Source organism: Eulemur rufifrons, chromosome 6, assembly GCF_041146395.1.
Source record: "Eulemur rufifrons isolate Redbay chromosome 6, OSU_ERuf_1, whole genome shotgun sequence".
In the NCBI taxonomy this organism is placed as follows: domain Eukaryota; kingdom Metazoa; phylum Chordata; class Mammalia; order Primates; family Lemuridae; genus Eulemur; species Eulemur rufifrons.
This window is the reverse complement of record NC_090988.1, coordinates 77,645,764-77,662,843: the sequence shown is the minus strand read 5'-3', so window position 1 is coordinate 77,662,843 and position 17,080 is coordinate 77,645,764. Positions and strand designations below refer to the sequence as shown.

The following is a 17,080-nucleotide window of genomic DNA, read 5'->3' as shown; positions in this document are numbered from 1 at the left end:
TTACTTGGATCAGAGCTATTCTTGGCTACTTATTTCATGATTGGTCTTAATGATTGGCCTTAGTATTTTTATAGACCAGTCAGTCCTACAGGCTTTTAAAGGGTAATTTATCTTTATTCATTTGGTTCTTGATTCAAATCATTGTTAAATTACTTTTGTTTAACCCAGAAGATCTGTTTGGCATTGACTAGAAATTTAATTTTTGGAAAGTACAAAGCAACCCCCACCAAAAAAATTAAGGGTGTGTATGTGGGATTGCTGTGTGGCTGAGGAAATTCAGAGGAAAGACTCTAGAAAGCGCTGAATAAATTTATTTCATTAAATAAATTTATTTCATTGTATTTTTGAAACTTGATATTTTGAGACTGAAAAATGACCTATACTTCATAAATATATGTAATATGTAAAATATAAGTATATTAAAAGGAATATTATTTTCATTCAGTATGGAATATCATTAGTTCATTCAGTACAGATATTACTAATACTTTACATATGGACCACCATTATTTCTTCCTAAGTATTGGAAGGGCTATGAAAGATAATTAAAAATAAATCACTATGAGTTTGATTCCTTTTTCATACTTATCCCTGACAAGTTTTGAACTTCAATACAGAAAAAATAGACTACATAAATCTTAACTATTCTGAAACATGCTTGTTTTATGATAAAGAATAATTCAGCAGTATCACTGTGCTGTGTTCTGCTAAACTTGGACACGATCCATATATTTAAAACAAACAAATAAATATGTATATATATATGAGCAGTTTTCCCTTAAAAGCTATAATTATATATTCTAATAATTTTCTGTATTTATGTAAAGAATATAGTGTTATCACATTTGGTTTTGCTCAACATTTTAGCAATTTGTAAAATATTAATAAGCTAGTTTGTGTTAGCCTTTTCCTTTGCCTACTGAATACAATATAAGTTGACCCATATATTTACAGGATCAACAAGGGCAATACATTTCATGCTATAGCACTGACCCTTTGCAAAGATCTTGTAAATGAGTAGCCTATTACAATACGTACAAGTGACCTATAATTGCACCAAGAGGCTTTTTGTTACGAGCTTTTTCAATGCTACACCATAGCTACAGTACAAATCAGTAAAATATTTCTTAGGTTACTGAATGGCAATGGCAGAAATATCAACGAAAAACACCCTGTATCAAAGTATGTAAATGAAGTTTGAGGCATTTAAGTCTACCATATAATATTACCTTTTAAATAACTATTGAGCAGAAAGATAAGATTTAAAAAAAATCACATAAGAATTAAATATTTAGAATATTCATAAGCAATTCATTAAAGATAAAAAAATTAATCAAACACAATTTTGGTGTAAATAGCCTTTAAAACGAAGACAGTTCTATCAAAATTGATATTAGCTTCATTTCATAATAGAAAATTTTAATTATAATAAAAGACACTTCTCTCTTTTTACTAAATGACTATACATTTTGAAGTTTTATTACTTTGAGATGTTCAGTGAAGAATCGTATACCTAAAAAATAATTCCCAAATACATTCCAAGTATTATACATATTAGGCAATGATACTTAAAATAATTTTTCAATAAAGCATGGGGTCAGATATTTCAACTGATTTACTCCAAAATTTCTCAATGAGTGCAATATATTTTTGACAGTCTTAAAAAAATTGAAACCAAATACTCAATTTCTTTAAACTCTGCATATTAGGTATCTTATTTCTGGAAGGCTCATGCCAAAATGATTTAGCTTGATTCTCTACAACAATGGTGGGTTGACTTGACAGCACCTGACAAAACAGTTCAGTGAACTTCACTATACCAGATACAAAGAACCTGAACTGGCTACTCCATAAAATGTCCACTGTGGCACTGACTTATGACAATGATAACTTTGTCAAAATTTTAACTTCTACTCAAATGAGAGAACTGCTTTATTAGTTTTGGGGCTAAAGGCATTTCCATTACAGCCTACTTTCTCTTTATTATTTTTTATGGTCCCCAATTGTACCTTTCAAAAACTAATAATTTATATTTAATATCATATTTTTAATGAGAAGCACAATTTATTCATATTACTAAAATTCAGGAAACTTTTTTGTAGTATTAATCAAAAAAGAGGAAAATATTTTGCAATCATAAGATTTATTGCTTAATTAAGACCGTATTCAAAGAACTTCTAACATTTACAAAAGAAAAAAGTACCTTTCAGTATGAATGAATCAAACCTTTATTAGAACCAGTTATGACAAAAGAGGAGGCAGAAATTAGGAATTTGAAAAATTGAATTGAGTAGACCCTTATTAACTTTTAAGTTGTATACACCTTAATTATCTCACAGGATAATTTTTGATGCTCCAAAGATAAAAATGTAAAATAACTTAGAAAAATATAAAATACAATATAAAAATATTTAGCTATGAGCAAATTAACATTTGCAAAAGTACCTGAACATAAAGCCTAAGTGAATACAATAATAACATACTATAATTAAATTTGGCATATCCTTGAACCAAATCAAAATAGTTGACTGGAACAAGGAAAACAACATTTCTTTGTACAGAATACTTTCCCTGCCTTATTTAGTATTTAGAAATCCTATCGAAGTGAATAGCGTTTTAGGGAATGGCTTTATAGTTTTTGCAAATTAATTTTTCCATAATAAAATACCTACCAGAAATCAGTAAAAAATAAGTAAAGAACAATATTACCACCCTAATATATTCACATACATATGAATCACATCATGTTATATAAGGGAGAGGGTGTGATTAATTCAGTCTAAATTTTATGATGTTATTTCATAAAAACAAAAGTAGAAATGCTCACTAGGGACAGTAAAATTTTTAACTAGAACGTTAAAAGAATATATATATATATTATATATCTATCTCACACATATACATATGTATTTTTTGAGAATTTTTTTTTTTTTAATCTATTTCTTACAGTAGATCCTTCAGGGCAGAGGCTTTCTGGCTTACATACTGAAGATGAGATAGCAGTACAGCTTCAGGCATGGCAGACAGTGTTTAAGGGCATAGGCTTTAGAATAAAACAGACTTGAATTTAAGTGTCATTTCTGCCAGTTATTAGATCTGTGACTTTGGGTGAGCTAAGCTGCTTTCTTTCTCTAAAAGAGAAAGAAAGTTTCCTCACTTGTAAAATGTAGATAATAATGCTGTATGGTAGCTCTAAGGTTTATGAAATAATGCATATAAGGCACGTGTAATAGTCCCAGGCTCCTGTTAAATACTTAATAAAACTTATTTTTAAATTAATAATAATTAACAGAGTTCCTGAAACATGTTAGCTTTCCAGTATAATTCTGCACTCGGTATCAGAAGATCCGAATTTCATCCTGGCTTTGACCACAGACTTAAGACTTTAAGAAGGCTATGCAACTCGTATTTTTTTATATATATTAAAAATGTGTGTAATTATACACAGGGTTCCTGTGAGTATTAAATAAAAATTAAATATGGTAATGTATGTGAAAGCACCCAACACAATGCTAGAACAAATGAGATACTAAATATATGTTTTTAAAGAAACTTAAAGTAGATATGAATTACTTTAAAAATAGTAGATTAACAATTTAAATATTTATGGAGTACCAGTTACATACACTCAGGATTTAGCTGCAGACAAGACATACTATGTCCCTACTCTTGAGGGTCTTACATTTTACTGGTGAGGATGAGAAAAGAAATAAATTAACCGGTGAATAACCATAGTAATATATAAGTATTACACTAAGAATTAAAATAGTATGTGATAGCAAGTAACTTAGCAAATACTTCAGATGGGCCAGTCAGACTTCTCTGGGGTAGAGATTGAGATAGTTAATTTAACTCATTAAAGGCCTTGAAAGAATTGATGGGATGAGCATTCTGAATATTTGCTGTGCAAAGGCACCGAGGCAGAAGAAAACCTGAAATGCTTGGGGTACAAAAGTATCCCCAAAGCTACCTATAACACAAAGCTTAAGGATACCATATATACTAAGCATTAGCGTTATAGGCACCTGGGAGGATATACTAATAAAATGTATCCTCTTATCTTCTAGGGACTTAAAAATACATTTAGGTGATAAAATAGAACAGCTGTGCTTTGCCACCATTTTTTGTTTTTTCTTCTCCTATCTTCCTTAGATACCATAAATGATACATTGTGGGGGGAAATATTTCAGAGAGTATTGTGTAAACTGGGCAAAACCACAGAACACATACATAAATGTATATGCAAAATTTAGGAAGAAGATGATCTTCAGGAAAAAGATCTTTTTCCCTTTACATCTTTAGACAATGCAGAGTCTGTATCATCCTGGTTTCAAAGCTGAGATAACTGCACCACAGGTACCATGGTATCTTTATGAGAGACTCATGGACTGAAGACTATTAGCAAAGTTCTCAATATTTGACTTTGCTTTGTGCAAACTATCCTGTTATTCAAACATATGCATTCCTTTAATTTCTTGAGTAAATGTAGTTACAAGTATAAAAAATAGTGCAATGTAAAATAGTAGACCCTAAGTTCAACTTATAAAATGAAGATTTTTATATAAAAATTATTCACAGTCAAGGTGCCATAAGATATTTTAACAATATTTCGCAAAGAAATAGGATTCATTTGATGTCATGAATTAGAAGTTTAATATCCTAGGCGTTGATGACCCTACAGAAACTTTAAGATATATAATAGCCAAACATGAATTTACTCTTCCTTGCCAAATGAAGCAATGATGTTCTGCCAGTCAAACTAACAGGAAGCATGTGAAATGAACACAAAAGCAAACAGGCCTTATGCTGCCTGAGGGAAAGTCAGCAAGATGGCAGTTTCAATCATTCGGAATAATACTAAAGCAGCCTTAGGCTTTTCTCAGAATGGAAACATGTCACTATAACTGCAATATTTCAACAAATCAGAATGCAGAGAAAAGAACACTTATGCAATCACATCCTGGAAGGGCACTTTACTCAACATTTAAGTGGAAAACAATTATAAAGAAATTTCAGAAAAATTGTCAGTGAACATAAATGACTCAGGGAAAAATGTTTTTTTCTTTCAAAGTGCTTAATAGATTTTTCAAAAGCTTACCACTTAGAAACAATTTCCTTTAACATTCTCCTTAAGGAATTATTAATGTAAAGACAAATTTATATGAAGTGGTTAAGTGAAAAGTTTGGTATTCAGGCTGCCAGTAAGAAATATTCATTTTTCCCCAATACGGTACTATTACTTTGGAAAGTTTGATCAAAGGGAATAAGCTTTCGCAACATTTATATAGGAAGTTAAAAAATACTTCAAATATTTTGGGAACTTACCTAATCAGTATACTTTTAGCATGTGTCTAGTCATGTAGCCATCTTTGGTCAATCATCAAAAAATCAAAGGCAAATTGGCATGACTCAACCCTAACTTTAATACCGCATGATTGTGTCGTGTAAGCTTGTTTTGTGTGAGAGCTGCTGTGGTTTTAGCAGAGAGATTAACAACCGGACCTAAGCTGGCCTCCAAACCTTGCCCTGCTGATGCCTCAAGCTCTTTGAAGTCTGACCATCATACCTGGCAAAACAACAGTGGGAACTAGGATGGTGTCAGATCTAATCAAATTGTTTGCTGCAGCATAGCTAACTATGGGGTTCACTAATTGGCCCAATTGCGGATTATACTTTTTGCTACAGATTCAAGACAATAATTTAGTTAAATGATGTTTTTTTTTTCTTATCTCTTCTAATTAAGATTCCAAAGTGGGAAGAAATAGGATTAGACAGAGTCTCAAAACTGTGTTCTCCTTAAGGTGGTATGCACTTTTGATAGGTTCACTATGGCATGTGAAATACATAGAGTATGGTAAGTATTAAACCAACTTCAGAAGATTTTTGTAAAACCTCTGTGATACTACTATATGTCCGTATCAATTGGGAATGAAAGTGTAAATATGAGGATGGCAATATAATGAATATATTAAAATGTAAGCATGTAAAAAATTACCTTTCCATTGTTAGACAATGTTAATTTGGGTTTACTTTTCACAAATGATTTCATCCACATGAATAGATGAGATGCCTGTCTTCAACTTTGACTTTTTTTCTTTTTGCTAACTGCAGTATATCCAGGAATAAAAGCTAATTAAAATAACAATCAGTATTTGTGAAGGGTATCATAATCAGAAAAGGTATATTGGACTATGGCCCATGATGCTACTTAATAAGGTTTCCAAGCCAGGCATTTATATTTGACTAGCGCCCTTGTAGCTTGTAAGAGTTCATGCTTTTCCAATATTTCTACATATCAAGTTATATTGTAGTCTTATTATATATCTAATTTATACTGATGGGATCTACCATTTTGGTCTTGATACTTAAGAATGAGTCTATTAAGTAAATAAAAAATAAAAGCTACTTAATAAAAACTGGTTGGTCAATTATTTTGTGATAAAGCATTCTTGGTGACTGAAGAGGTACTAAGGTCCTGTATTCTGAATTAGGGGCAAAGTATGATAAGATAACCTTGAATAAACTTGATTTACTTTGACATTTTCCATTCTTAATATTCATGTAGTCTACAAGACCCACATATATTATGATAATTATTACTTTTGGACCAATTATAGGCTTTATAAGTATCATTTATCCTTATATTCAAAGTTAGTAGTAAACAATATGTGTCTTTTGTATATTTCAGTGTAACTCAATTACCACACTCTCCGACTTGACCTTAGAAACACTGATTCTTAGAGCTGTAAAGCTGTCTGATTGTCAAAGTGGAAACTCTCTTTGTAGTAACCTTAATAGATATTGCAACTAATGTAATAACACATTATTATCATTATATTAAGAAATTTTATTACTAGAATGTGCTAAGATATGTTCAAGCTGAAAATATAAAATCAAAATTGCAAAGTAATATTAAATGCAAGTGAAAATGTTGCTTTTATGATGTTATCAAGTTATATTCAGCCACATTTCAAATTCTACCAAATCTTACTTAACATATACTGTAATTACTAATGTAAAGAAAAAACTGGTTAATGATAATCTCAAGGTTAGAGAAGCAAAAATTACAGACTGAAAAATACAAGTTAAAATAGTAATTTTATTAATAGTTTGGAAGTGAAGCTATGTACCCACGTTATAAATCTTACATGTAACTGAGAAGGTAGTATGTATGGGTCACTTGACCAGTGGAGCCTATACAATATTTATAGCTATATTATTTGGATTATTTAAAAAACTCCATTCATAATTTACCTATATTACATAAATTTCAGCAAAGATTTTATACCTATTAAGTAAATGAACTTGTTCTTAGTTCTGGGATAGATATAAAGATGAAAAAGACATAGTTTCTGTATATTGAATCTGCTGTTACATCTTAGTAAAGCTTTTGTTTAAAATATTTCATCTCTATATAAAAATATGAATAAGCCAATATGGTGGTTGGTACACAAACATGGCTCAATAAATGTTTGCTATGATTGAATGCAAGTTAGGTAAGGTCAGGTAAACTTGATCTGGGTAAGGTCAAGGAATAAGTTTTGTATATTACGGTTAATCCAATATACTAGTGTTTGACCATGTACAGCTTGTAAAAATTATCAGTTTCAAAGAATTGGAAATATATTTCATTTAACCTGAAGACATACTGAACCAACTTTAAACTTTCTCTTTTATTTATCTAGAAAGCCTGCCAGGATTTTAATGTCATTAGTATAGACATGATTCTGCTATGGCTTTTGTAGAGGGGCTAATTTATTGAGCTTTATAGTTACAGGTATTAATACAAATTTTAACTGTAATTAGATACACATTTCCACTCAAATCTGGACAATGCCAGTACATCCTCCAAAGGAAGAAATATTCTTTTGCCTTCTCCAAATCACTTAAAGAAATTAGAGACTACGAGTTAAAGTTGCTCTACCTATTAAAGGCCTTTGGTAACTATTATTAAAAAGATAATTAGTTTTCATACATAAAAAGTGCAATGATTTATCAAAGATACCCTGCTTCTTTTGCCCCTTCTTTTCAACTATGCCCTCTTTTGAGACCATGTGATTGAGAGTAAATTCCAACATACAACAAATCCACCTATATGAAATCAGAAAAGTTATCTCTGCCTTACCTGTGAAACCACCTTTCACTTCTAAAAGTAAAACTCAGATTCAATATCCGGTATATTACAGTCTCAGACTTTACAGATTAGTACAGTATACATTTTATTTTTAAAAAAATATCAGGCCATTTAAAAAAAATATTTTTTGTGCATATTAAAACTGCCATTTGATAGATGATTTTACATACAATAAAGGAATCCTTAAACTAATTACTTTCAGGTCATTTCTACTTTTGTTTCCAGTTTTTACAAGATATCACCAAAACTTGCTATCTGTTTGAATATGCATTTTTCTAATGTACAATGCTATATGTTAAACATTTAATCTTAGGTGAACCACATGATTTTATTCTGTTATAACTATACCTACATGTGTTTCTATTAGGTTTGTCTGATCCCTTAATTTACATTTTTCTAATCACTAAACTGAATATTATGGCATAAGTTAATCAGTTATTTAGAATGTGTTTCACTTATATTTCTATAAAAAACAAAAACAAAAAACATTACTGACTAGACTATAAGAAAAAAGGTATAGGATTTCATCGATTATATTAAATATTAGCTTTTTAAAAAACAACTGTCTATGGGTTTTTTTTTTTTTCCAAATATTGCTTACAAACCATAGGGTGACCAATTATAATGATTCTTAGTTTAGCATAGTAGGAAGAAGAGAGAAAATGAAACAGAAACTTGTGTGGTCAATAAAAGATCTCTGACCAGCACCAATGGTAAATTGTAATTACGATTAGAAACTAAAGTTATTCAAAGGAAAGGTCCCATTTGACATTAGATAAGTTTTTTTATTTCCTTCCCCTCCAACTCCCAGTAAGACCCAATGAGAGACAGAATGAGAAAGAGAGAGATAGAGTTCATAAACATGATTCACACTACTGTACTACTTTCTTCTCTGGTCACAATATTTGTTTTCACTGGGGTTCACCTTGCTTACTTTGTATGGTAATAGAAATGATACCTTAGATGTGGTTATCAGAATAGAAATTTGGGGGGAAAAGGGCCACACAGAGGGAAAAAACATATCTTTCATTAAAAATATAAATTCAACTTAAAAGAAAATGATAAGCATGGTCTCCTCATGATACTAAACTTTATCCCTCTAAAAGTTTTAAGCAATATTATGGTAAATTACTCAGTATTCTACCAGAAAAACTGAAACAGTGTTTGAACAATTACAGTGTTGGGTTCCATTTCAATGGTTTCTTTTGAGAACTAAAGCAAATTAGCTCAAGGATCACTATTTCTACACTCTCGCTCTTTTGGCTTTAAGTGGCTTTTGAAGGGAGTATCCCCAGATGAGAAACTTCTAACACTCCTGCAGAGATGACCTGCTTGAAGAACTGGCTGCCTGATTAACTATTAACTGCTCTCAATAGGATTAGATAATTAAGGACATTGATGACCATTAATTAGGAGGAGGGCACATTAATTTGTCACTGGATAGGGCCCTTACAATGATTTATAGGTTAGTGCTACTTGCAAATGTGAAGGGAAAGAGAAAAAGAGAGAACCATTAAGTTACCTTATCAAGTGGCCAGCTTAAAGAGGGCAAAGGGTCAAAAAAGGGCCAAAGTGGTCACTTAAGGGTGAAGTCCCAAACACCAAAGCAGTGCCAAGCCACATTGACCATCGTTTGGTGATGAAGTTAAAAATATGCTAATTTATTGGTGGCAATTCTCTCTTTTTAATGGTTTCAAGCAGTTAAGACAAGTGGCCTGCTTAAGAGCTTTTCATTTGAAAAGAGATTAAACAAAATGGTTTGTCAAGGCTGCTTGGCTGTTTTATGTCTTTGTTAAAAAAAATTGCACCGACTATGCTGATAACTATCACATCACCCAAAAGCCATTGCTCTCTGAGCATTTACTTCGTTAATAAATACATCAATTCTAATTGCTTAATAGTTCTCTGTTCATTCGCTCTTTAGCAAGATTAAGTTGAAATAAATCTTTTGTACTACTACTTTCTGTCACCACTGCTTGCATAAAGGTTACAAAAAAAGTTTAAGTGTTGTAGGAAATTTACTTAAAGACACCAGTGTAAATTATGCTCTGTTCAATTCTGCATGGAAAGCAAAAGGTAATTTCAATAATAGTAAAGAAAAATGCTTTTAAAACGTAGATAAGAATCCTCTTAGCCATACACAATTGTGGTAGCATTCACATTCCACACACAAGTAAGCATAGCTCATTAACATTTAATTAAATATGCTTTTGAAAGCCTTGGAAATATGCATGTCATATTTATCATGTAAGTTTAGAGCTAACTTTTAATAGACATTTAAAACAAAATCATTTTTGCTATACTCTGATGATATACCACTAAATATAAGAAAAAGATAGGGTAAAAAATTATTGTTACACCAAAAAAACTTTAAAATATTTAGCATAAAACATGTCCTAAGCATTTCATTACAGTAAAAAAAAGGCAAGCGGAGGGAGATACTATTTACCTCAAGACTGTAAACTAAAACATAAAAATTCTCTTACCTCAATGGTGAATAGCTTCTTTTTTAATTTAAAAGCTAAGTCTTTGACATCTGATTCATCACAAATCAAGTTATTAAGCCGAGGAATCTGCCGTATATGAATCAAACCTTGTGGAAAGGAAATTAAAAGGAAAAAATTTAAAAACGCTGTCATCAGATGCATAAATTAAAGAGTCTTACAGCAGAATCCTGTAAATTTACACACAAGCATCCTCCCCTTTTAAAACTGGAGCTTACTACCAGGAGCAATGAAGCAAATGGTGTGATTATACTCAAGTAATCAAGCAGAATAAGATAAACAGAAATCCTTGTGCGAGGAAAACTAATTGCACTTTGGTACAGAAGTACAGATGTAAAGAGGGATCTTAATACTTGTCAAAACTACAGCCGGTTTGTGGGTGATTTTCTCTTGTATTTACAGTAAGCAAATATGGCTATCACCTTGCATGCTGCCCACGGCACCACTGAGTGATCTTTATTTTATTAAATGCACCAGTAAGCAGCCAGCAAAACAAGGCTTATGGGTTACCGATAACCAGTGAAGCACTCATGAAAAATATTTCATTTTGTACCTTATTAATGGCTTGAACAAACCACTGAAGAAAACTACATTTCAGAGCACACTCTAGGACCAAACATTAACCCTTATGCCACCCGAAGACATTCATTTCTATGGCATGTTAGATCTTTATGGAGCTGTTATAAGCTTTGCAACAGTGCTAGGTAAACCGTGAGCTTTGGCCTCGTGTCAGTAGAAATACTTGCTAATTTTTTCTGACAAGGGCACTGGATGGCTTTTGTGCAGCCTAATGTAGTTTCTGACTAAACTAGGGGTCATTTCCCACAGATGAAGACATGGAAGGTTCTTCAGTGCATCTTTCTGCCTGACTCAGCTCATACTTAAAAATCACCCTCCCAAGGACACTGATCCCTAAACATGGTGGGAAAAGGAAAGTTTCCTATTTGAAAAAATAGATAAATCTTATTTACAGATTCTTTACTGCTTCTCTAGTACAAGGTTTTTCTGTGTGTTTGAATGCTTAGTAATGTATGCACTAGTTTTAACTTAAAAAGGTAAAACTCCAGGTGCTTCCCTTTAGAAACAGTCTTTTTAAAAATAATTCACTAAAATATTTGACAATTTTTTAAAGTTAAAAAATGTAAAAGGTGTTAAGACAGCTTTAGCTACCAATTAAAAATGTCTCACACAAAGCTATTTAATAAAATACATTTTATTAGATAGAAATAGGTACCATACTTTTATTTGCACCTTTCTCATTTTCACCTTACAAGTACTTGTTTAGCTACCTATTAAATCAGAAGTCTTACAGAATGAATGAATGATTTCACCAAGTCCTTCTTAAAAGAAAGTTTACTAGTCATTACAATCACTTACTACTCTGTGGGGAATAATTTATCAATGCAGAGATTTCAGCACAAAGAATCATAGCCTTTCAACCTTTAAAATGTTTCAATCAAAATAATTTTTTAGAATATGAAATATAATTTTATTAAATTCACAAGCTTATGATACTTATAAATGATATTCAATATATATTTATTATATATAAATAATTCAAGTAAGATTTAACTTGAATTATCCTAAAAGTAAATGGAAATAATAAATTAAAAAAAAGTTAAATTGTACTAGATCTCCTATCATAATAAAAACAATGTATTAAATGAGGTATATATAGGGTTAACCTGGGCATATACCATATGCATACTTATGCAAGTAAATAATAATGAAGCAAACTACTTTACAGTAGCTTTTGTTCACAACTTATATTATTTTATTGTTTTTTTAAAGACTGTATAATGACTCTTCAAAGCACTGGCTGAGTATCACATAAAATATCTTATAATTTTTAATACTTTTTTTGGTAGACTTTAATATGTAAACCAACAAGAAATCTGCCACAGTCTCAGACAATCACAGTCTTACACAATTTTGTAATACAGTTCAAATAAGCTCATCAGTCTTCAGAGGTTTCCATGGAAGTATAGTAGTTCCACAATAATAACAGTAATAATTTATATATGTTCAGAATAAGTAGGTAAAAATCTGTTATTTACCACATTCTATATTTAGTTTAGACCTAAGATACTAAGACCTAACTATTAAACCTTTACTATTCAAATGGTTCTATGTAAGAACATTTATATTAAAAATCCTCAAATTAACCAAATAACTAAAATATTATTCTAAGTAAAAAAAAGTAAGTAAAAGTCTGATGAATTTACCTGTGTTTATATCAGGGTGGCAATATTTTAAAATTTGTTCATCACTCTAACAACAAAATGAGTAAACAAAGAAAAGTCTAAATGTAATCAAAGATGTTCACTTTCTGAAAATGTGATTGCATGTGAACTAGGAATTTTAAAATATAATACAGTATGTATCTTATCATACAGCTAAGCTTTGTAAAGTATAAACTGCTATACAAAGCTGTTATTAGAATTAAAACATGATATTTATTTCAAACACAGCTAATAAGTATGACTGATTTCATGGCAACTTTAAGCCACTGGGACAACAAAATGTACATCTGACTTAGCCATGCCTTAGTACTTGGATTTAACTCCTATCAAACAGTTATCATTGTCTGTAGTCTTAATGTAGTTTGATGGTAAACTGCCAGAGAAGATTGGCCAGAAATGGAAAACATTTAAAAGGTATATTATAAAATAAAATTCATTCTAATTGACAGTAGATATTCTGACTGGACAGGATACTTCCAGAAGCTAGGATATACTCTTCTCATTATAGAGGTGCTGCTTACCATGATAATCTTTATATAAAGGGTTGGTTTCTTTCTCAGAACCGATAAATGATTCCAGACCAACTACTGTATCTGACAAGTTTGTAACACGAGCAATAATTGCTTTATTCTGCAAAACATGAAAACAAAAGTCATGTTAAATGTTATGTTTAAAAATATAACATCTGTACAATGCCACTATGACACCTCAGTGACAAACTGTAGTATAGACTATCGACACAGAGAAATAACTAAAAAATTAAAGCTAGGATAGGCTGAAAACTGGATGAAAATACGCTCTTAATTGAAAATTCCGACCCATGTAGGTATGTTATTTTAATTTGAAGAGCTGAGGGGAAATCATAAATTGGTAGAAGACATTAATTGATTAGTTTTGGTTGAAAACATAAATGCATTATTTTTTACTTATCTTAAGGAGCAAGGCTATCTTTATTCTCATACACTATTATTTTTTTGAATTACTTCACCCATTGCATATTGGAAAATCTGGCAGACATCAGGATTCAGAAACAGTAGATAGTACAGTATAAAGTAAGGCAAGGGTCTCATTGTCATCTGTCAGCTGGGACTAGGTCCCAGCCCTATAACAGCTGAGGTCCTCTGTGACATATTAGAAACATGGAAGGGTCCAGCTAAGAGACTGCAACATGGCTAGCTCTGGAGTCTTCTGTTTTCTCCTTCCAGATGCTGCCATTTGGCTCTGGGATAACAATAAAGGCAAAGAAAAGATGGTGATGACTAACACTTAGATCAGGAGCCTATCTTTTTTTCCCCAACACAACCCAAGAGGAACAGAAATATACTGCTAAATACATCTTAAGAAATGTCACATTTTGCTAGATTAAAATAATATATTAATATGTTTCCAAATATAGTATGCCCAGTTATTAAGTAGCACAAGTTTTAAAATGCTCAGAATTTATTTCATGTATATAAAAATATAATAATCAAATAACCCGGTAGGTTTTTAAAAATTATTTTATTTAATGGAAATTCCTTTTAGCCCCTGACAGAGTGGTAGGTTAAAAAACTATGATTGTACGCTATTATACCTTATAAAATTTTTTGCTCCGAAGATTTAGATAAGTTGAAAATATTGTTTGTAAAATTTTGTAATTTTGAAACTCCTATTTTATATACTGGTAATACCCACCAGTTTAAAATTAATCTTTGAAGAAAAGATGGGAAATATCAAATAGTCCAGAAAATTTATCAGTCTGACACTATGTCCCCTGTTAGAGAAGAGGTCAAATATAATCAAAGATTTTCATTTTCTCAAAATATGATTGACTACTGAGGTTACTAGTATTCCTCTGGTTCTTAAATCCCCTTACAAAGATTACATAAGAATGAAAACTAAAAGAGGGTTGTTCAATGTTACCTGACTCAGTATGAAATACACAGTAGCCTGTGACCAAACATTCTGTCGGAGTGACTAGTTAACTCACACCTATGGCAGTATTTGAAACTCCTCCATAAATTGGAATGTGTGTTATATAAAGGATGTTTCAGCCTTTGAATCAGTGCTCTTAAAAAGAACCAGTAAAAATAATTATCCTTAATTGTCTTTTAATACTTTCAATCACATGGGCACACTCAGTATAAAAAAACAAACATAATTTGGAAATGCCCATTTTTTTCTAAGGCAATTTTTCATTCAATGGTGAGAAAATAATCCAGATTGATTCCTTACTTTCAGTTCTGTGCCACAGGGGATGGTCCTACTCCAGGAATAACAGGGGCTTCAGGGCCATAAACATGTTCCTCTCAATATTTCTTTAGCCAAAGACCATTATATCAAACTCATCCAGGTTGGGTTTCAGCCAGTTATTCTTCACCCAAACAAAAATGTCTGCCAGACATTCCAACAGCTGGGATACAGTTCACAATGAGTCAACTTGAAAATGATTCATTGTGCTGAGTACTGAACAATGTTGGGGTGGGGGTGGGGTGTGGCTGGGTTGGTAGTAAAGGGTGAGAACAAGTGGGAGATGAAGAATAACCATGTGGTTTCCCCATTAAGAAGAATCTTGGATAACAACCAGCGGGCTCTTATCATTTCATTTTTAGGATAAACTCAACTGGGAAGAGTATTCCTGTCATGGATCCTCAGATGAACAAGCACTTATAAAGACTACTGATAATATTTCTTAATCAAAAAGGTCAGATTTCCTTTTATCTATAAATAAAAGATTAAGCTTTTGTATCTAAATATCTGAATCTAAAACGATAAAGTCAATTTTTTGTTAAAACTCAAGTATTCAAGATTTCAGTGATATCAACTAGGGCTTTCTCAGTTACATGAATAATAGAAATTGTAAGGTTTAAAGATGAGATTAATTTCCATTCTAGTAAGCAAGGTAATCTGTATTTAAATGGTCAACCTGATATTTGTTTATTTCAAAGAGAGTTTCCTTCCTTCATCGAATCTTAAAATTTACTAATAAACCATTTTACAGTGTGTAATGTTTTTATAGATCTTTTTAAGGTAATTTGTGGGAAATTAAAAAAGTTAATTATCCACTTTGAAGAGTAAACTTAATGAATTCCAAATATAAAAGTTATATACAGCCTGGAGTTCAAAATTTCTCAGAAACTCATTCATGTATTTCATTTTTTATATTTCCAAGTACCATAGGTTTACATTACAATTATTAACTACAAACTAAGTTCTATTTTAAAAACTTATATGAAGTATTAGAACAAGAATAAACTTTTAATCATACTATTACCATAAAATATTTATACAACAGTGACCTTCTTGCTTTCTGCACACCTATTTTGCAAATAGTTTATATAATGTGGCAAACTGTGAAAGTTATACAGACATCTGAAAAACATCTATAGAATAAAAAGCAATGGAGATTATATAAGAATAACATTTAAGTTTCTGAGATAATTTTTATTATAAACTCATTGAATCTTCTAGGTTTTTGTAGAAGCATAAAAGGTATTTGGGCATATAAATGTAACTTTTTTTTTAAAGTTAAAAAAAGTGTTACAGATTACTTCTGCACCTCCAAGATCCAAAAATAATATGGTCTACTGATGTAATCTTACCTTAAAACCATTCTTGTAAAAAGGTCTCTCAAATCATAATGTTAATCCTAAATGGTCCTTTAGGTAAAGGTGGGTGAATTTACTTAAAAGAATTTAAAATTAACAGCCTAAGAAATCCTTAAAAGCATAATAATCACAATTCACTTTAGCAAGAACACACTATGGATAACAAATTATCATAATATAACCAGCAGTGTTCAGAAAGCTTTAGCGTAATGATCTGAGAAGAGGTTTTGAAACTGGAACATCTACATTCTCATCCTAACAGATTCTAAATGTTTTTATGTTATTAGCTAAGATGTGAAACCTCTTTGGTCTTCAGCATATAGTTGGAAATGGAGGAGCAGAGGTATTTGTGTATCAGTAACTTAAATTTGAACATAATTTTTGCATTAATTTTAAAGTTGTTAACATTACAGTTTCCAATAAGGAACCTTTGAATAAGGACATTCAGCATTCACCAGTATCATAATTAATGGTTATGGTGCATGTGTGGCATCATGACATCACCCAAGTACGTACAATGATATTGCCACCCCTCCTCCTTGCCCATCTGGAGATGAAAATCTAGGATGGCTCAAAAATCCTTCTTATACTAGACAAATCTCCCTTCGCTCC

The 17,080-nt window shown here is 31.3% G+C and overlaps 1 protein-coding gene across 2 annotated transcripts in view; it reads right to left on the bottom strand.

Moving 5' to 3' along the window:
• The window catches only part of ELP4 (elongator acetyltransferase complex subunit 4), a 213,623-nt gene that overhangs the window by 106,371 nt on the left and 90,172 nt on the right, over window positions 1-17,080 (bottom strand). For both annotated transcript variants that reach the window (XM_069469770.1, XM_069469771.1), the window contains exons 8-9: window positions 13,403-13,511; window positions 10,621-10,727 (exon numbers count right to left, since the gene is read on the bottom strand). In XM_069469770.1, the coding sequence (XP_069325871.1) occupies window positions 10,621-10,727; window positions 13,403-13,511 (216 nt within the window). The remainder of the gene's footprint in view (window positions 1-10,620; window positions 10,728-13,402; window positions 13,512-17,080) is intronic.